Below are 20,097 nucleotides of genomic sequence, written 5' to 3'. Positions count from 1 at the left end.
TTCACAATTCATATTAAAATTTAAAACCACATAGCAAACTAATTTTTATAAAACAAAAAACAAAAAATAGGTTGTTGTTAACTTTAATACTTTAAAAATAAGAGATTTCAACTAATTGTGAAAGAATATTTAGATGCTTTGTTTGTCTGCCATCTTTTCCAATATATACATTTTAAATTATACCATTCTATCTTTCTTAAAAATATATATATACACACACATATATGCCTACAATTTCCATACTAAATCATTAGATTTTTAATATAAAAATATTTTTTCATTTTGTTATATACCTAATATACAAATATATCTTATGTTTTTTTAAATAGTTTCAATTTATTGGTTATATTTAAAAATGTTTCATTATATACAAATTCATCGTACAGGAATCTCTATTGTACAACAAAAGCTCACAATCTAAGAAGTAGATTGTATGAACTTCAATTAATACCTTACACCATTTCACAAATGAGAATGTTATAATTCAATGACCATGACATATTTACAGATTAGATAAATGACTAATTTTTAATTGTCGTTATCTTGTCTGAGGAGTTCATAAATTTTATTTAATTACCACTTTATAAAAACGAAACGTCCAAATTTAGAATCATATTAATTTATAGTTATTTCATATTGAAAATGATACAAATTAGAGGATAGGAGAATGCATGGTTGTTTACAAGTTACAACTCATTGATTAGATTCACTAATTGTTAACCTTCTTGCAAAAATCAATATTATTATCGCTGGCTATTTGATGAAGGTTCATATAGAATTAATCAAGCCAAATACGAAGACACAAGTAAAAGTATTATAAGAAACTCAACACTTATAAAACAAACAAAAAGAATACATTGTCATTAAACATGATCACTAAACCCTAAATTGAACTCACTTCTCATCATATCACAAACACGGTAGTTTGTGTTCTTATACTCCATCATTTTTACATCAAATACTATAATATATCTTCCTCACTTGTTATACCAACCAAAAATTGAATATGCCAAAATTATATGTGAACTTTAAAATTAAAATGCACATAGCTATGAAACTATAACTCTTAATCCTAAACCTAAAATCTCAAAAGTTCGATTCCTGAATTGGTAATTTAATTCATTTAGGGACAATTTATTCATGGCCATCTTAGATTTCCATGAACACATTTAGACTGTCGTGTTTGTTTCGTATTTTGCAGTATTGTAAGATTCCTGATATTTGAAAATTTTTAAACATCTACAATCTCTACCGAATGGAAGGCTTCGAGAGAGTTTTGGATGTCTTAAATTTGAAATTTTCAAGAGTTGAAAATATATTAATTAAAATAAATTAATAGAAGATCATTATTAAATTATTACGTAAATTTAAAGCATTGTTAAGTATAAATTCTATCAAACAATTAACCCAATAATCAAATATATATAACGATAGACATCTATCATTATAAACTATTTTTCCACAATAAAAAAGAAAATAAATAAATACTACGTTCCAAATGGGTTTGATTCATATGTACAAAGTTGGTGACAAACGGCCACATAGCTCCAACCTCATTCTGCCTTTTCCTTTCATCTATTTATTAGTCATCCTCGTGGAATTGACGATTTTTTCTGTTCTAGAAAAGCATGGGAATGGCTTCTTTTTTTAAAAAAAAAAATTGAAAAATACAATGTGACAGGTATACGTCACCTAAGATCAAAGCTCTTAAAAATGTAACATGTTCTTGGTTTCCAAAGTTGAACACCCCACAATATAATGTTCTATTTCACTCAAGTTTTGTTAACATGCAACTCAACTCAAACATATTAATTGCAAATTTTGAAAAAGCTATGATAGCTAAACTTGATAGAAACACAAATATCAAAACTCAATTTGTTGGTAATGGAACCATTGAGAGGACTTTAATTTAAATGTAACAAGATTGTTCGTTAGTAACTAAGCATATGTTAGTACTCAATAAGTTTTATGTAATTTATTATCTATTGTTTTAAGGAGAGTTTTTTCTTTTCTTTTTAAATTTTGTGAGTAAGATCGGATTAGTCCGAGAAATCATTACTCTAGCATAAAAGCATGTTTGTTATTATTTTTTTTAAGCTAAAAGTATTAATAAAACTTAAAAAATGTAAGAATTTTTTTAAACGAGATATTAGCGATTCTCGTCCACATTCTATAATAACTATTGTTTTGAATTTATTAAAGTTAAGTTGTATTATTGAAAGTTTATGAATATTTTTCTTTAAAATAAACAATGTACCAATAATTTCAATAAAAAGAACTAAGTTTTGTGGTGTTTTGTTTTTCATTTATAGTTTAAGAATATTATAATAAATCTAACACTTTGAAAACTTTTTTTAATAATATAAATTGAAATTGAGTTTTAATTTTATTTCAATATACGAAAGCAATGAATGCAATTTTTATAATATTAACAAGTTTACTTATTATTTTTAAAAATTTCTGATTAAAAATACATAGATGTATCATGATATCACCTATCTCTTGTAATCAATTTTTGATAATTTTCTTTAATCTATTTTATAAATATTTTAATTATTTATTTGAGATAAGTAATGAAAATGAGATAACAAATATAAATGCAACTAATTCTTACCTTATTTAATTAAGGTTCATTTAACTTTTCAACCTTTCAATGGTTTCAAGTAAAAAACTCCAACCCAATTCCCATTTTCCAATCCCTAGTCTAAAATAAAAGTGTAGTTTTCATCCAACTGGATTTATGGATCATAGTCTCCCATACACTTAATTTCTATATTGTTTATTTTTATTTAGACAAATTACAAAAAATTAATCTTAAGATAGGATGGTAGTTAAAATTATATGTAAGTGTTAAAACTAGACACTCGTACTTACACTATTGTACAAATTGTAATAATATATGAGGTTTAGGTCAAATTTTAAAATCATGCTTAAGAGTTGTTTTAAAATGACTATAATCATTTTTATCGTTTTCAAAGTCTTAAAACTTTTACCTATATATAAGCATTAAAATTGGACATTCATATTCACGTTATTGTACAAATTGTAATAATATATAATGTAAGATTGAAAACTAAATATAATTTTGAGTATGTTTTGAAGAATGAGAAAATTGATTTTAAGGATTTAAAAAAATGTAGAACTTGAATTTATAGTCTTAAAACTAAAAGGATATAATTGTAATCTTCATCTAATATCACTTATTTACCGCTGTCTTTTCAAGAGGCACGTTTTTCAAATTTCTATACCCATTTTCACTATCTGTTTGGGGACATATGTCACAAAAATATGAATACATACATCACATATTAAAATGAAATATGAAAAGAGCTTCAAAACTTGACTAAATAAATGTTTTCTTTTTGGAATATACTAAAACAATTACTTAGTAACAAAACTACAAAAAGTGCAAATATATTATTTTAAACATCAATAGCTTTTATTCTCTCACTTAAAAGCATCATCCTTTTTTCAATAATTAAGAGTCAATTTTCAACTTAATTACAACAAAATGTTCTTAGGTGAGAAAGATATATAATAAATAAAGAAAAAAAGGCACAAATCTTACATCACTTTTGAAAAATAAAATTGTTATAGGATCAATAAATGAAATTAAAAAAAAAAATGGAGCGGAATTACTTCCAACAATTTTGCTAAATACACTAAGTTGGATTTATAATGAAAAAATCAAAAACCAAAAAAGGAAACAAAACAAACAAAAAGAAATGAACTGAAATGCAAAAGCAAAAAAATGGGGTATGTCCAAAGCTTATCCATTTGATGCAAAACCAAAATCATTACAAATTTTACAAAATGGAGAAATGGGTTTTGTTAATGGATTCTCCCTCCTCATTACAATCCAATGAATTGCAGTGTGAATGAAAATGAAATCAAAAGCTTTAGGGTTTATAAAAATAATCCCAAAAAATGGGGGATGGCAGAGTGGGTCGTGACTCAAAAATGGGGGAAAACCCGAGTGGGGAAAGGGAAAGAGAAAGAGAAAAAGGGGCGAGAAGAAACGGTTTTGGTGAGAGAAAAGGCGAGTACTTGTAGATGGGTTTTGCCATTTGTTGTACTTGAGGGAACTGTTCCCTTTCTCAAAGCTATCTTGCTTTCTTGGCTTGGTGACCAACCCTGAAGAACTTACTGGATGATGATGCCAAGGGAAAACGCTGTTTTAATTTTCCCTTTGGATTTTTCTTCAAATCGGTGATGTACCCATTACCATTTTCTAGTCTCTTAACCCTAATTCATCTTGTGATTCTTGATTCCAGCTGCATGTTGATGGCGAATGCACTGTCTAGTTGAGGTGTTTTTATTGTGGGTTTGTTGGTTTTTTCTTTTTTCTTTGTTGTTTGCCTTTTCGATTTGGCTAGAAATGGATGAATGCGGGGGTTTTTTTGTTCTGTTTGATGGAGTTGAATTGAGGGGAGATACGAGATTCATTCGGGTTCTGACAATTGGCCTTATGAGATTTCTGCAAATGGGTATGAATGGGGTTTTTAAAATTTTGTCTTCTTCTTCTCGCTTGTTAGATTTCTGGAAACTGGTAATGTAGTTGAATGGCTTATGAGTTAGTTTCTTGGATTTAGAATAGAGAATTTGACATGAGGACCTATTGGAAATGGGAAGCTCATGCATGTTTGTTTCGTTTTATCATCTATTCTATTTGAAATGCCGAGTGTTGAAGAATGTAGGGTGTTGGCAGAAACTGCTTGAAGGGCTTGAGCAACCGCTTTTTCGTCTCAGTTCTTTGCTTCTGCCTCCAGGGAAGAGAAATACGGGCAGGCTAATGTAAGAAATTGGCGTTTCCGTGGACAATTAAAATGAGAATGTACAAACGCCCATTTCTTAACAAGCTTGTGAGATTTATGGACGAAGAGAGGAGAAGTCGCCCCTTCCCTTTGAGCTTACCTGGTCATTTGTTTTAAACCATAGGAAGAAGGAAATCCGAAGAATTATTTTCCAAAAAAGTAAGAGCAAAGCATCCGAGAGAATTACTTTCAGCTTGGCAGTCATTCTTTTATGTTTTCGTTTCTCATCAATTATCAAAACAAACAACATAGATTGTTGGATCATGGATGTAATTGATGAAAGGTTTACAAAAATGTCAGAGTATGCAAGTGCCGGTATCAGTAGACTTTCATGGCTGGCTTTATTTGTAGTTCATTGAAGTGGAAATAAAAGTGGTGCTAACAGCATATCGAGTTTGAAGTAGTTTGGAATTTCAATTTTCTTCTCAAGGCTTCTGTGGCGTAGGAGTTGAGAGGAATTTTTAGTTCATCAAATTCTTTTATGCCTATTTCTCTGTGTATACATACGTACCACTCATTTTGTTTATAGGACTTAATCTTTCTTCTTATTATTTATTTTTGACAATATGTGGGGTGGGGACTCAAACCTCTAACTCCTAGGTTGGTTGATTGTATGAGCACTATATTAGTTGAGCTATGCTCATTTGACTCATCTTTTTATTATTTAGTATTTAGTGAATGATAAATAATTGGCAAAGAAACATTTTCTCTTGCTGATTTTAGAGTACTTTATCACATTTGTTCCTTGTGCTATCCTAATTTATAAGAACGCATATCACATTTTGTTACTTTCTACCGGTGGCTACTTAAACTATCCCTCCATGTATAATGTTAACAGCCATATGCTTTCAATATATTTTATCCACATCCAATGTGTAATGTTATGCAATTTGTGTTCTTTCATTTGGAGCCAATTTAAGTAAAAATTCTTATTTTTCTAAATGCCCAAAATCAAAAGTAATGTTTGATTTCTTATGTTGCAGGTCTTGCCTTATGAAGTAGTATATGTGTAAGGTGGATAAGTGAAGGGTTGGTAGCTTTAGAAGGTTTCTGATCCGTCGTTATGGATTTCCAGGATGATGGCTTTGAGGGATCTGCAAACGAAGAAATTATTTTTAGGGAGGTTTTCTTTGGGAATGGTTCTAGCCATTCCAATAAGAGGTGTCCTCACAAGGCATTTGGTTATGAACACGGGCCCTGCAAAATTAATGATGCATCTTTATGTTCAAGTAGTGAACCCTCAGCAGTCTCCATTTATTCATACTCAAGAAATATGAAGCTTGATGAATGTTACAATGCTACTGAGAATATTAGGACCGGTTCTGCATCTAATAGTCTTCCATGCAAAAGGATTTCAGTGGAAGGTGACGATGGGAATGCAAGTGGCAAGCGAATTAAAGTTTCAACTGATGAAGCTTCTGATTCTGTACCTAATCTAGTTAAGCTTAAACAATCATCAGATAGTATAAGAGAACCTGTTTCTGCTAATTGCTCTCCAGCCGAGGAATGTGACCCTGAATCATTTACATTCCACATTGTAGAATCGTCTAGACAGGGAATTATCTCAAGTTGCTATCGGCTAAGGGACCTTGTAGAAATGGACAGTAATTTGGCTGATCCTGATGCCGTCAAACAGACATCATTGAATTTAGAAGGTCATGGTGAACCCAATATGGTGAATAAAGTTAGTGCTTCACCTGTTTCCCAAGAGAGCTCCATGACCAGGCTGTTGGTAGCAAATCCTTCTGATAAAATCAGCGAGAAGTTTAGATCTCCACTACATCTGGAGGTAGGACAAATGAAATCTCTATGCCCAGAACTGGATGCTTCCTTGAAGACAGATTTGAGTAGGGATCCCCGTCCTCTTCTCCACTATCATGTTGTTCACCTATTTATTGCAGCTGGATGGTCTATTGAAAGGGTCAAAAGACCTTGCAGGCGTTATATGGAAACAGTTTACAGATCACCCCAGGGAAGAGCCTTTCGTGAATTTTCCAAGGCTTGGAGGTTCTGTGGCGAACTTCTATTTGCTGATAGATGTAGTTTTGTAAAGGATGTTGAAAGCAAAGAATGGACTGGGATTCATCAATTCTTATTTGATCTTTCTGACACATTGTTACACATTGGGAAGGAAATGAATCAATTAGGGGCCACAACTTCATTGGCTAATTGTTGGGTTATTCTTGACCCCTATGTGGTGGTTGTGTTCATCGACAGAAAGATTGGTCCACTTAGGAGGGGAGATTTAGTTAGAGCTACCTGTAGTGTTGGGATTAATGGGAGCAGTAAGACCGATGGTTTTGTGACATTAATAAATGAAGACAATGGTTTTCGTAAGCTGTCTGCTGACAAAAATGCATCACCAGTACATGATAATTCACCCTCTGCCAAGAGTGCATTGACAGAGGCCCCACTAAAAGATCTTGACGAGGGCAATTGTGCTTTTGATGAGCAAACCTGTGATACAAGTTTCTCCAATTACTACGGGCACACAGAAGATGGAACAACAAAATTTCCGACAAGGGTCTCTAATTATGGCCCCAATTTGGAGAATGGTCTGAATTGCACGGGCAGTCATTTTAATGAACCTGGGAACAAAATAGAGTCTGAGGATTTAACTTCATCACCCGCTTATTTTTCACGTTCCACCTGCAAACCTAGATGTCTGGGTGATGGTCCCGTTCCATCTGGAAATTCAGATAACGTTGTCAGAATTTCTGGCCTTGCATCTCCTGATGAGGATAGCACTTTGTATTGTTCAGATGAACAGAGCTCTGAAAATCATGTTGAGAACCCTAATGAAATGATGAAAAATGTACTAACATGTTCCCTAGTGGAAGGAAAAAAACTGGAAGTCCCACTCGGTAAAGCAGAAAATAATTTGGAAGAATCTCTGAACGACTGTCCAAACTATACAAGTGACGGTCTATCTCATTCTTGTGCCTCAGGGGTTGTACAGAAGTCTTCACAAAATGAAGAAGGTGGGCTGCACTTTTCAGCTTCAATGTTCAAAACAGAGGATAAAGTTTCTGCCATACATTCTATTTTGAAGAAGAAAGGGCGCCGGAAGTGTAAAAAGATATCTGAAATTAAACCTACCTTGCCACCTCAGATTGATATTGTGAGTGTGGCTCCTGGAAATAAAACTGAGTTTTGGGATATTGATGGGACTTGCTCTCAGTTAGATATGATAGAAGATCAGAAGTCCCATATAGCCGATACTAAAAATGTGGACAGTCATGAGAAGAACTTGTCTCTCAGTCCTATCTCATGCCACTCTGAGAGGAAAGGTTCAAAACTCAAAAAGAATTTTGACAGTCATAAAGGTTCAAAAACCAGAAAGAAGAAACTGAATGAATGTCAAATTGAAGATGATGATCTATTAGTTTCAGCCATTATTAGAAACAAAGACGTCAGTTCAAGTGCTGCTGGATTTTCCCATGTAAGAAAATACTTCAAATCTAGAGCGAAAATGAACCGCAAAAGTCAAAAGAGTAGTTGTAAGTTACTCCTAAGAAGCTTGGGTAGTGGGGAAAAGAATTATAAAGATGGCAAGTGGTATGCCCTAGGGGCTAGAACAGTGTTGTCATGGTTGCTAGATGCTGGGGTTATATCCTCAAATGATATAATCCAATACCAAAGCCCCAAGGATGGTAGTGTAGTTAAATATGGTAGAATCACTGGAGATGGCATCATTTGCAATTGCTGCAGTGATATACTCTCAATATCTGAATTTAAAAGCCATGCAGGTTTCAAATTTAATCGTGCTTGCTCGAATCTTTTTTTGGACTCTGGGAGGCCTTTCATGTTGTGCCAGCTTCAGGCCTGGTCAACTGAATATAAGACAAGGAAAAGTAAGACCAGAACAGTGGAAGTTGATGAAGATGATCGAAATGATGATTCGTGTGGTATTTGTGGTGATGGTGGAGAACTAATATGCTGTGATAATTGCCCCTCTACATTCCATCATTCTTGTTTGTCAATTCAGGTTTGTCTCTTCAATTTGTGGCAATTTGATGATGAATCTTTTGTCTTCTTACTGCATGCTAGTGATCTGCAATACTTGTACTAATTTTTCTAGACTACTTTAGGTTTTCTCGTGTTCAATATGGTTATATTCATTTTTCTTAGTCCTTTAATACGCTAGAAATCAAAATTCTGGTGCAAGCTTCTTGAAATTTGTTAGCTTACTAGGTGACTGTTCTCAGGTAAATGGCATCATATCTCCATAGTGAACTGTAGGAGGGAATTCTAAGTAGATGTAAAGCCACTGTGCAGGTTCTCTTTCGGGGATTTGCTAATAGATTGAGAGTTTCTTTTGTGGTAACAGCGTATTTGTATTTTGCAGTAAACTTTGGTTAAAAAAAATTCTCTAGTATGTATAAATTTTATTGATTATAGAGCTATGGATTTCCATATCAATTTAAACATTTTCAAAAGCGAAAAGTTATAGAAAGCGAAGGATAAGAAACAAAGGATAATTACGAAATTCTTAGGTTACAAACATTTGAAGGAAAAATTTAGACCCTAACCTTATACACCCACCGAGGATTCTCCACCTCTGTAAAGTTCTTTTTATTTATCTTGAGCCAGTTGTTCAATACGAACTCTGCCCTCTGCAAGGCTCTTTGATCATCTCTAAACAGAGGATGGAACACACCTCCAATGTTGAACGATTCAGTCTGTTTTATATTGTTGAACCGACTTGTAACTATTACACATGATATTTTTTTACCATCCAAGCTAGTTCATGTTCTTAGATACACAGATTCAATCTTACTCTTACTAGGCACACTTAAAAGAGCAAAAACCGCCATTATTGGGGTAGATATGAGCAGCAGTTGTAGATTGTTTTTTTCCCTCCCCTCCTGTGCAAGAAGCAAGCTCTACAAGGGAGCAAAAAAATTACAAATGAAGGAATAAACACAAAACCAAATGTGGCATCGAACTTGAAAAGAATGTCCAACAAGGAGATAGGAAAGAGCACACCAAGAAAGGGCTAACAAATGAACCAAGCCGAATCATACGCAGAACATAAATTTAGCCAAATAGCAAGAACCACAAGAGAACATTGAAAAGAGGGAAGGACTATTCAATGGCCAAAATGCTGAGGAGATAACAGAGAAGAAGCCAACAACTAAAAACCGATTTCTCCCCTACTTTTTTTAGAAGTAGAAATATTTCATCAATAAATGAAATAATAAGGGAAGATCTGAAGCACCCAAAGGTTATTACACAAGATTTCCAATTAGAAACTAAATAAGAAAGTCTTAAGTTCTTAAAAAGGTGCTCAATCTTGCACCAATAAAAGCTGTAGACAGAACCAAATCAATAATAGAATCAAAACAAAAAAAGAGTCACTAAAGTCTAAAGAGATGCTTGTGCACTCGGCCCACAAAGTCCAAAAGAAAGCTCAAAGAATAATAAACCATTCTTTGTGCCTATAAAAGGACGACCCACCAAAAGAGAAGCAAGGATGTAAAAAATATGATTAGAGCAGGTGAAGGACCATCCAAAATAAAATGCCAGAAACAGGATGCAAAAGAACAATGCATAAACGGGATATAATAATTTTGTGGTAGTGGTATATAGAATAAATGAGTACCAATAACTTCTCTCTTTCTTTCCTCTCCCTCCGACAACCATATGACTAAGATAGTTATCTCCTCACAACCCATCAACCATCGCTCTGCGGATCCACGATCGGCAACAATAGAGAGAAAGACATTCTCCATCGACTATGATGACCGATACAACCCACCCAGAATACACTAGACCATGCTTACTTCATTTCCATTCACCAGCAGGCGTTGGCCTGGCCCAAGCAGTCTATTTGATCCCTCTATCGTCCCCCATAAATCATAAATTCTTAAAGGAGGTTTGCCTGGATGACCAAACAATCTGGGTTGAAAACAATTCTCAACTGAAAAGGAAAGTTGATGGAAATCACATTGCAAAATGTAAATAGTGGATCAAATAGAATCCTTGTTCCGATTGGAGAAGATAGAAAAGGATGGGAAACATATATCTTTCCCTTTTGTCTTTGATTCCTGAAAGCCAGATCCAAAAGGAGAGGAAAAAGACAATCCCCAACACAAAAGGCCAACCACAGTACTTCATACGTTGCTGCTATTAAGAAGGAAACTTGCCATATCTGTTCACCCTCTCCAGAATTTGTGGATTCATCAACCACACCAAAGGCTCCATCTCTCACATCCATCAATAAATCAATCCATGCATATCCGCATTCCTCCATTCACTTTAACAGTTCAGTTATCATTAAGAGATGCTGCTTCCACGACAATTGGTGCAACATGATAAGAGCTTTCAACATTCATATGAGTAGTGCCTGTATCATCAATCCTTTCAGCATTGACAAAGCTGTCCTATGCTGTGAGGACATTGACCAAGCCAAAACCCTTAGATCAAGGATTGGTATAAGGTAGGAAGATATTTGGTACAATTCTCCCCTTGGAGTTCCGAAAATGCAACGAAAGATCAACTGTCCCTAGCTATGGAGGTTGGATCAAAATTAGGAACCTCCCACTTGATCGATGGGATAATGACACGCTAATGTTCATTGGAGAAGCTTGTGGTGGGTTCCTTGAAATTGCCAAAAAGACATTAAAGTGACTAGATCTCTTTGAAGCTTCAATAAGGGTTGAGAAAATAATAGAGGTTTGTTAGTGATATATAATTAAATTTGGCTTCAACCACTAGCTTAAGCTTTGGGTCAATTGGTGATTTAAGATTGTATCAGAGCAGGAGGTTTTGTGTTCAAGCCCCTGCATTGTTGTTTTCTCCCCAATTAAAATTGATACCCATATGTTGGGCCTTTCAAATATTTCAAGTCCACAAGTAAGTGGGGAGTGCTAGTAATATATAATTAATAACCGCTCCTCTGCCATATGGTCGGAACAGTACCCAAAAAAGATCAACTTTTTCCTTTGGGAACTTACTCAGCAAGCTGTCCTAACACATGATTGGCTTCAGCGTCGACTACTCTCAACCTTATTATCCTCAGGCTGGTGCACCCCCTGTCAACAAAATTCAGAAACTCAGTCATCTTTTCATCTTTTGTCCCTTCACAAAGGTTGTTGGGATCACATTTTACCTGCTTTCAATTGGTTTGTTGTCTTTCATATGGACATTACTCTCTTCTTGTCTACTATGCTAAAAAATCATCCTTTCAAGGACAAAAAGGGATTACTTTGGAATCACATGGTTATAGTTACTCTATGGTAGCTTTGGCTTGAACGCAACAATCGGGTCTTTAACAACAAAATTCAGTTCTTTGGACCTTTTTTTTTATCATGTTGTCTGCAATGCTATTGCTTGGTGCAAACTCTCAGCTGCCTTTAAGTCATATAGTTTTGCTTCTTTGTTAGTTAATTGGAGATGTAATCTGTAATCTGTAATTGTAGCTTTTGGACCTTTCTCCCCCTCTTTTCTCGTAATTTCATTTGTTAATGAAATTGTTTCTCCCCCTCTTGGTGGAGTACGAATTACACCAAACACTTTTGTAATTATAGCCTTTCTATGATTTTCAACAATTGGAAGGCCATTATGTCTTAGTTCCTTAGCTTCTTCCGGGGAGGGCCCTCTCATCCCTCGCCCTTAGGTTGTTCTGTTTTGTTATATGAATATACTTGTCTCTTATCAAAAAAAATGAAATTGTTTCTTATAAAAAAAGAAAAAAAAAAGAACAATCTGTAAACAAATGAATAGAGGATTCAGCGTGGTCCTGACACATATAACACCACAATTGAGAGTCATTTATGGCAAATGATGCTGGAGACGATCAGCAGTATTAACTCCATTTGGAGTTATAATTGTTATAGATCTCCTCTACTTCAATGTATGAATACTAAAACAAGGTACTTTCCAGAAGAAATATCAAGCAGGAAAATAATCCACCTATTGTCAAATCAAAAAGATAATCAGGAAATGGGCAAACTGGATTTGAAATCGTAGATAATCAAATAAAAATCCCATGCCTGCAAAATAAAAATTTTACTGATAGTGAAGAAAAAAAGCCATCCACTTTTGAAATCTTTTAAGAACTCAATAAATGTAATATCAAGATTAAATCCCAACTTGAGAAACAGATTGAATTTCTTTCATCTGGATTATTAATGATGAAAACTTGGGAGTAACTGAACTGGTCTTTGCAACTGATGAATAAAGATTGATGATATTCAACCAAATAATCTTGGACATCAACCAAGAATAAATTTTCAAAAGCATCAGTTAAAGAATCATTAGGGTAAAGAACTTCAATTTCTGTTTAATTAATGTCATATTCACCTTCAAAATCAATTTCATTGATATAAAGAATGGAGGACAAGAACCAAAGGTTCTATTAACTGGGTTTAAATTGCAAACATGGTCATATAGCATGACCAATAGTGCTGTTAACTTAGTTGATACTTTATTCGTTTTTGGGAGCAGGCTGATGTTGACTTGACATGGTGTTAAAAGAATATGCTGATTGCCATTCAACTGTATGCCTATTTTTCTTAGCAATTTATTTGGATTTAAACTTTGTATGCATTAGCTAGAAAACAATAAATCATGCTTCGTATTTCCTTCCATGTGTAAGAATCTCACTATAGATCTTTTCTTGGTTGATTTTGTTGGGAGAATTGCAGGGTGTTTTTTTTATTTTTTTTATTTTATAGTTTAGTTTCCAGTTCTCTACAATTAACTAAATGTCTATTACTATTGAAATTCTTTAGGAACTCCCTGAAGGCAACTGGTATTGCTTAAACTGTACTTGCCGGATATGTGGTGATTTGGTGAATTTTGAAGAGATTTCAAGTTCTTCTGATGCGCTAAAATGTTTTCAGTGCGAACAAAAGTGTAATTCCTATGCCTACCTAGAATTGTTATTTTTATTTTTGCTATATAAAAAAAGGGCTTATTGCATCTGATTAAATTCTTCCCTTTATATTTTTTAAAGTGAACAACTTGCATGCTGATTTGAGAAATTCTATGAGAAGTACCCTAAGACTGGATTCTTCATTTTTGAAAGCTGACATTTGTTTATTGTAGGGTAGCATACACATTTCCTTCTGCAAGGAGGAGGCAAACAAAATGCAGAGGAACTGCAAGTACCGTAGTTTAAATCCTATATACATAAGTGACTACTTTTGGAACCAAAAATTCCGTGACCAATGCTGTTTCTCATGAACCGATTTCCCTGAAAATCTCTAATTGGATTGAGCCAAAAGGTTTTTGGTTTTTCTGTGAACGGTGACTGCACAATGAGCGCAAGAACAATCTTTGACATAATTTGGATTACTAGAGGCCAACCACATATTTAAAAAACTGCATCAATAATTCCATAGTAATAGACAAGTGAATAACAAATGCTTCGAGAACTTCTCATTGCTTCTGGTTATAAAACCATAACTTGGTATCCTATACACACACGGGTATCCTAATTGTACCTTTTTCTTAATTATTAACCCCCCTCCCGAAGTTTAGGACCAAACAAAGGATTTGATTGCTTTTTTTTTTAATAGTAATTCTAAATCTAGCCCACAGAAGTATTCTAAGTTTTTGTGCAATTATAAAGGTAGGAAACCAAATATTTTGAGGTGAAAGTGTCTGAAATCTCCACCTTCAAATTTTCTGTTTTGGAGCTCTGTATTTAAAATCCTCATATATATAGTTAGTCACATATCTCAAAAGAACTGCAAGAAGGATAAAATTGCTGCATGAATTTACCACTCTGTAGTTAATTTAGTTTGCGTACGGGTCCCTATAGTCCTTTTATCATACAAATTTGATTCAAGGTTACTTGTCTAGAACAGTGCAATTGTATGTTTTTTTAATACAGGCGCAATGAAATACATGACAAAATAGGAGTTTATAAGTAATTTCTGCATAAGCACTTTTTTGTTCTCAATTATTTACTGCCTCTACCCCCCTCCCTCTCCTCTATATATATTATATTGTATTGAAGAAATAAATTGAATAAGTAGAATAATAGAAAGATATGTACTAAAAGGACCAAGCGGTTGAATTTTGCAAAACCTTTTCAGATGGAACTAAAAGGAAAACCATTTAATTTCCTTGTTGTGCCAACATGGTATACTTGCTGTCTAATCAGTGATTCGGTTGTTGATGTTGTAGGAATAGCCGAATAGGGTATTATGTTCAAATCCTTATTTTATTAGGATGAGGATTGATTTCTTTAGCTTATTAGGATTAGAATTAGTTTATTTGGTTAATTAGGATTCAGATTAGTTTGCTTTTCAATTATAAATAGTACTTGTCTTTTTGTATTCACAACTTTTAAACATTAATAATAAAATTCTCTCATTTGGTATACTTCAATTGTTGTCATCTTGAGGAGGATTTTTCCCCCTTTCTATTTGAGTTCAACTTCTTATGAGTGAACCCCTGAAAATGAGGTATGTCATCCTTCTAACAAATAGTTGTTGAAACAGATCATGGACAATGCCTGAAACAAAGAGACATCGATTCTGGAGTAGAGTCTCATATTTGGTTTTGCAGCGGTAGTTGTCAGAAGGTATTTTTGCTCAGTTCTTGTCTCCATTATTTCTATTATGGATGACAGATTTGTGGATTTGGTGAAAAATGGAATTCATGATGCCTTCAAAATTTCAGATGTCAATTAAAAAAGATCTCAAAAAAGAAAAAAAAACAATGATATATCAAATAAAAAACATTTTCTATCGCCCGTATTCGTCATAGATGACATGTCTTTGATTTTGACATTAGTTAGCTTGTAGATCATATGATTGATGTTGGTGACCTATGTAATGCAGGTGTACTGTGTCTTCTTTAAAGTGTTCTTATTGTGACTATTTGTTGTGTGCAGATTTATGCAGCTCTTCAATCACAACTTGGATTGACTAATCAGTTTGCAAATGGGTTTTCATGGACACTTCTTAGATGCATTCATTACGACCAGAAAATTCTGTCTACGGCACGGTTAGCTATGATGGCAGAATGCAATTCCAGATTAGTAGTGGCTCTTACCATTATGGAGGAATGCTTTTTGTCCATGGTAGATCCAAGAACAGGAATTGATATGATACCACATCTGGTGTACAGCTGGAAGTAAGTACCTTCTTCATTTGTTTCTTTTTCTTTTTCAGTAACGTACCTATTGTAATCAAAATGGAAATACGAGAGAAAATGATACATCCTCTTGACCCAAAAACTGAAGGAATTCATAAGAGTACCTACTCCCAGTGGAGGTAAGAAACTAATTTGTTTTTTCTTTCATTGATAGGAAACTTAATTTTATAATCAAAATGTAAAACACAATGATAGAAGATGATACATCCTCCAACCTACATAAACCAAAGGAGGTCACAAGAGTATCTCTTCTCATCAATATTTAGTAACCAGGAGGGTGTGTAATTTCAGAATAATTTGAACCCAAAGAGCTGCATTAGGTTTGAAAAATTCCCCAAAATTTGAAAAACTAAATTTGCCTTAAAAGATCCTGCATTTCATTCAAGCGAAAATTTCCAAAACAGGTTTTCTCATATTTTTTAGAATTGTTTTGGCTTTCATTTTGAATGGAGCACCGTGAGAAATCATTTACTTTCTGTCACCTGTGTCCAAAGAGCCTTTTGACTGCGAATGAACCTCCAAAGCATGCAAGGAGGACATCTTTCCCTTCTTTCAATGATTTGATTCCATGACCGCCTGAAACTAGAGGAAACAACAGCCGCCTTTAACAGCTAAAGCACCATTCCAAACGAAGTCAATACAATCCTTGGGATCAAGAAATTTGTAGGGACTTTAGCAAGAGAGAAATAGTAAGGTAGAACTAATTGACGTGATGGGAGTCGCCTCCTTTAGGAATTGTAACGTTTCTTTATTTTGCCATTTTGGCCTTGATTCAATTCAGGAACACCCCATGAAGTGCCACCCTTAGATTTTCCTCCCAGAGGAATGCCAAGATAATTGCAAGGCAGACTCTGCATCATAGAAGAAAATAAAATAAATAAATAACTAAAATTAATGCATAAAAATTAAATGAAAGACAGACCCCGTCCACTCAACAAAAGAAAGTTGCTGAACAGGCAACTGCATCCTTTTTTATAAATAAGCTGACAATTACTGAAATAAACAATACCATTGATGTTATAAATTTAAATGTAATCAAGTGGTTTGGAATGAGGGTTATTTTTTTTGCGACTTGGGAGGGTAGTTTTGATGGGCTTTAATACAATTGAGTTTTCTTTTCTGAAAACATGAACCCTCTTGAAAAGTTGGAAATTTTTCATATTAGCTTGAACTAGAGGCACTGAAGTTTGAGCTCCAATATCTTTTACTGTCATCATCTTTCTATTCTCATTTTTTGTTGGCTTGGTCACTATTTCCACCATAATACGTTGTCTCATAAAAAGCTATTCTTACCTGTTCCTTCAAATCTATTTTCTCTTAAATCTTTCACAGAATCATTTATCAAATTCTTTCTGTTCTCTGATGTGACGTGCAGGTCTAGTTTTCCTCGTCTGGACTTTCATGGATTCTACACTGTGATACTTGAGAAAGATGATGTGCTGCTATGTGTAGCTTCTATCAGGTATCCTTAATTATTCCTTGTGCTAATGTTTCATCCTCTGGGTTTCACTTCATGTACTTTCAAATGTCAATGTTCTTGTACTTCCAATAAATCCTTAAGAAAGCCCATGTTCTTTGTTTATGGTTGATTCTTTTCAAATAAAGATAGTCCCTCAGAACTCCCTTCCTTAAGTTTTGAAAGACTAAATTTAAGATTTATTGGAAGTAAAGTGACTAGCTTTGGACATTTGAGGGACAGGGACTAGAATAGAATGGAGTTTAGAGTACAAGGACCAAAAGGACATTTTAAATTAAAACTTGTTTGTCTTGGCCTATTGACGTGTCCATATTGAGTTTAAAACGTTTCCCTGTCCAAATAGAAATATGTGACTAACAGATTGAACGGATCATATTATTTACAACAATTATAAGCAAATATGGACCATTTTGTCAACTTTTGTCCCATGTTACCAAACGTTCTGATGTCAAGATTCTAGGTCTGATGAATTTGAAGAATATTTCCTTTAAGATATATTATATTTTAGATGGTTCCAACTGTTTATGACCTATTACAATTATTTGAGTTGGCATTTTCCATGTTTATTCAAACTTTCTTGCTGTAGGGTACATGGATCAGAACTGGCTGAGATGCCCCTTATTGCAACTTGTAGTAAATATCGGCGCCAGGGAATGTGTAGGCGTCTACTGAATGCAATAGAGGAGGTATTTTTCCATGCCTTGCCGTGAAACTTGTTAATAGTTTTACTTTTTATTCATCATATTTTCTACATAAAGCAAGTTCAACGTTTATTACTGAAAGGAAAATGCAATGAAGTGAAAGAGAGAGTTACATAACTCACTAATCATTCTATATAAAAGATCCAAAGAACTACTCTACGGTTTAGATGTCTAACCCCAGTTTTAATAACTAAGAGAGAGAATCCTATAAAAAGAACTAAGAGTGTGATTTTGAATTTTCATTTTCACTCCCTTTCCCTTTGGAGTTTGTAACCCTTTAAGCTTTAACATTTATTCCTTGTCATTATACCAATGTGAAGTTGTTTATTGTTAAAAAAAAATAACACCGAAGAGACAGTTTGCATTTTGGTGGCAACACTTCAATTTTGGATTTTGTATATACACGTTTTTTTAGTACATCTGGTGTAGATTTTTCTGTCGAAGTCTCTTAGCATCGTTATTTTTGTGGGTGTTCCAGATGCTGATGTCTTTTAAGGTGAAAAAGCTTGTGATAGCTGCAATTCCTAGTTTAGTGGAGACATGGACCGAAGGTTTTGGCTTTGTAACTGTGGAAAATGAGGAGAAACAAAGTCTTCACAAGTTCAATTTGATGGTGTTTCCCGGAACAGTACTCCTAAAAAAGGCCCTGTATGTAAGTGGCCAAACTACAGAGACAACAGTAGGCAAGTGTCATTTGTTCCCTATAATGTTTGACTTTTAAACGGTATTTCTCTTAAAAGTAATTTTATTGATTTAGAAATATAGAAGGAAATGATGATATAGCCTTGTTTCATTTGAACGGATTAACTAATTCAGGAATTCATTCCGGAGTACAACTTGACACCGATGCGAAACAGCAATGCGATTCCTGTGAACCATGTCCTAGAATGGAAATGAAATGTTCAAAATATCAAGAATTACAAGAACCCAATGGTGAAAAGATTAAGGACGATCATGAAGCAGATCCAGCTCCTCCAATCGATTCATCTACGTTGCAGTTGGTTGAATCAAATGGATTGGATATTTCTCCAGGACAGAAGCCTGTTGAGTCAAACTGTTGCACTGACATAGTTGGTGCCACAACCGAAACCTGCACCCAGGAGGCAAAAAAGCTGTTAAAAGTAGAAGTTGGCGTAGAACGCGACATTCAGCTTTCGGAAGGAAAGAGCTGGGATGAAGGAGTTCATGGAGCCACTATGACTAGATTTGTAGAACCTGTTGTTCTAACTTAGGTAATGCAAAGGCAAAAGTGGAAGTTTAGAGAGAGAGGGGTAGTAGAATTAAAGAGGTGGAGTCCGGGAAATGAGTTTGCAGGACCATTTTTCAAAGCTGTCCAGTGAACATTAATTTCCTCAATTAGAGAATGACCTAAGTTTCAAGTTAAGATGGTTTTTTTTAAATGTAGGGTCTCAAGTATGTATGTATGTGTAGACTGGAAACAGACTCCATTGTTGAATGAAAAAGAAAAAGATGAAATCTGATCCTATATAAAGAAAACTGTTTTCCTTGCAGACAAATAATCTTATGTTTCTTTTTTCCCTGTAGGAAGTTACAATTGTTAATATTTTCTTTTATATTCTATAATTAATTACGATACCATTTACTTCCTTGTCAACTTGAACCAAAACGATCTAACATTTATTCACTCTAAATTCATAGTTACTTTAACGTTCTAAGAACCATCATTGTCATTTAATAAATAGTTTTGACCAGCAATCGGAGTTAAAGAGGTTTGGTTACTCACATTAATCATCATTATTAAATGTTTTACAAACATTGATATATTTCTATTAACCATAAATTATAAAATTTTGATATATTTATAAGTATTATGAAGAGAGTTGACATTAAAAAGAAATTCATAACAAAATCTAAACCTCGAAATACTTTTACGCATAATTTATTTACTTTCACAAGTCATCTAAAACAAAAACAAAGTAACTCCTAGAATGAGAAAACCATTTCAAATATAGAAGAAAAAAAAAAACAA

At 33.9% G+C, this 20,097-nt stretch overlaps 1 protein-coding gene across 3 annotated transcripts; it reads left to right on the top strand.

The window, feature by feature from the left end:
• Positions 1-3,726: 3,726 nt before the first annotated feature.
• Positions 3,727-19,624, top strand: LOC101204381 (increased DNA methylation 1). 3 transcript variants are annotated; one of them, XM_004146047.3, is made up of 9 exons: positions 3,727-4,209; positions 5,798-8,802; positions 13,553-13,676; positions 15,272-15,354; positions 15,667-15,908; positions 17,305-17,391; positions 17,993-18,092; positions 18,586-18,790; positions 18,924-19,624. In XM_004146047.3, the coding sequence occupies exons 2-9, from the start codon at positions 5,878-5,880 to the stop codon at positions 19,337-19,339; spliced, it is 4,182 nt and encodes a 1,393-aa protein (XP_004146095.1). In that variant the 5' UTR covers positions 3,727-4,209; positions 5,798-5,877; the 3' UTR covers positions 19,340-19,624. The 3 variants fall into 3 exon arrangements, with proteins under 3 accessions (XP_004146095.1, XP_031739518.1, XP_031739517.1); XM_031883658.1 differs by lacking the exon at positions 3,727-4,209 and adding an exon at positions 4,232-4,487; XM_031883657.1 differs by lacking the exon at positions 3,727-4,209 and adding an exon at positions 4,698-4,973.
• Positions 19,625-20,097: the final 473 nt, after the last annotated feature.

The sequence above is a fragment of the Cucumis sativus genome, chromosome 4, assembly GCF_000004075.3.
Source record: "Cucumis sativus cultivar 9930 chromosome 4, Cucumber_9930_V3, whole genome shotgun sequence".
Classification (NCBI taxonomy): Eukaryota; Viridiplantae; Streptophyta; class Magnoliopsida; order Cucurbitales; family Cucurbitaceae; genus Cucumis; species Cucumis sativus.
This window is presented reverse-complemented; position numbering and strand designations above follow the sequence as displayed.

What these genes read in the sequence shown, in the direction of transcription:
- LOC101204381 (XM_004146047.3), top strand. Translation starts at nt 5,878, where the DNA reads ATGGATTTCCAGGATGATGGCTTTGAGGGATCTGCAAACGAAGAAATT. An exon ending in GCAGCGGTAGTTGTCAGAAG is followed by an intron (nt 15,355 to 15,666) that starts GTATTTTTGCTC and finishes TGTTGTGTGCAG; the next exon opens with ATTTATGCAGCTCTTCAATC. An exon ending in AACTACAGAGACAACAGTAG is followed by an intron (nt 18,791 to 18,923) that starts GCAAGTGTCATT and finishes TAACTAATTCAG; the next exon opens with GAATTCATTCCGGAGTACAA.